The following is a 1,835-nucleotide window of genomic DNA, read 5'->3' as shown; positions in this document are numbered from 1 at the left end:
CGGCAACTTTCCCACCTCTGCAACTAAGCATCAATCTGGAGACATAGGTGGACCAGTGTGCTGAAAGTCGATGGCCTATCTACATGCACCAGCTCATCCTGCAATTCTTCCGACAACCCATCCTGAAATGTGTCCATGAGGGCTGCCTCATTGCAAGCTGAATCCTGGTTAAGCAGCCTAAACTCGCTGATGTATTCCTGCAAGGAACCCTGGCCCTGCTTCAGAATCTTCAGATGTCAGGTAGCCATCTCCATCTTAATGGGGTTTTCATACATTAGCCTGAGGTGGTCACAAAACTCCATGAAGTCATCCAGCAGAGGGCTAGCATGGACCAACAGTGGGGTAGCCCAATGAGCTGCAGAGCTGGAGACCAGGCTAATCATAAACCCCACTTTATCTCGGTCAGTGGGGAAATCCTCTGCTCTCAAACTGATAAATAGCTGGCATTGTCCCAAAAAAGCCGGGAACATGACTTGGTTGCCATCTAATTTATCAGGCACTGCAACAGGGCATTTCCTCTGAGCCAGTGATGGAACAGTGTGAATTTGGAGCTGAGCCACTTGGGCACCCAGCACAGCTGCCTGTTGTGTGAGCTGTGCGTTTTCAGCACGAAGCTGCTCCATTTTAGATTAGATGTAAATCTGTTTCAAAAGGCAGGAAACAAACTGTTCTGTCACAAGCCTCTAACTTATACTGATGCTGGCTTGGCTGTCTGCCATGACTAAGGAGGGAGATGGGCAACCCCTTAGCTGGAAGCCCAGAAAATTATCTTTTAGGAAAACAAGGCCTGAACTCACAGATTTCTTCAAACGTTCGCTACACCTGAATAAATAACTGTTGTTTCCTGCAAAATTCCCCTCCCATCGCCCCACCTATAAACTCTCTGGGAGGGGTCACTCAGTAGCCACTTGTTTCCTATTTCCTTCTATGAGCCTGTTTCCAAAGCTGCTCCCTCCTCCTATCAGCTCTACGCATCTGCACATCAGGGACAACCTCCCTCTGTTCCTCCTCACTGTTCCCTGACTCAGACGCCACCTGATGGCCACAGGCCTCTCTAGTCCCTGCTTTGACTCGGAACATCCCCCGCCCCAGAGTCTTCCTCAGCCTCCAAGGCAGTCCCATAGTGTTCATCACTGTCAGATTCCACCAACAGCTCAGCTGGCCGCTGCTGGGCCACAACAGAGGGCTATGAGTGGAAAACTAAGAAAAGGGATTTAATGGAGTTCCACCACAACTGTTCTTCTCAACTTTGAGAGTCAAATAGAGGGACAATCTATTCTCCAAAGTATTTCAGGGCAGAACTTACAAATGGAAACTTACCAAACAAAGATCTAACTGAGAACTAAGGAAAAATTTCCTGACAGTGAGAACAATTAAGTTTACTTTCAGTAATTGTGGGTGTTCCATCGCTGGAGGTTTTTAATAGATTAGACAATCATTTGTCCGAAATGGGATATGGTCTCTTGCTAGGCAAAGGCTTCAACTGGAAGATCTCCAAGATCCCTTCCAATTCTGCTATTCTACCATTCTGTATTGTTCTATTCTACCCTAGGCTACCCCACCCTATCCTACCCAGAGCTGACTTTGGAATCAGCTACCCCCAGAGATCCAGACCATACCCACTCTCATGGCCTTCAGGAAAGCTGTAAAAACCTGGCTGTTCTGGCAGGCCTGGGGCTGTTGACCTCATTGTTGAGGTCAGCCCCGATTAGAATGAATGCATGTGGTTTGTGATTTTTAACTGTCTTTTTTTCTTCTTTTTTTCTCATTTTTTTTCTTCTTTTTTTTGTAAGCCGCCCGGAGTCCTACGGGATTGGGCGGCATATAAATTTGAT

General features: G+C 47.1%; 1 protein-coding gene across 1 annotated transcript; it reads right to left on the bottom strand.

Annotated features, from left to right (window-relative positions):
- Nucleotides 1–236: 236 nt before the first annotated feature.
- Nucleotides 237–623, bottom strand: LOC116512937 (protein LDOC1-like). Its single transcript, XM_032223641.1, has one exon. It carries the CDS (start codon nt 621–623, stop codon nt 237–239), a length of 387 nt encoding a protein of 128 aa, XP_032079532.1.
- Nucleotides 624–1,835: the final 1,212 nt, after the last annotated feature.

Source organism: Thamnophis elegans, chromosome 9 (assembly GCF_009769535.1).
Source record: "Thamnophis elegans isolate rThaEle1 chromosome 9, rThaEle1.pri, whole genome shotgun sequence".
In the NCBI taxonomy this organism is placed as follows: domain Eukaryota; kingdom Metazoa; phylum Chordata; class Lepidosauria; order Squamata; family Colubridae; genus Thamnophis; species Thamnophis elegans.
This window is presented reverse-complemented; position numbering and strand designations above follow the sequence as displayed.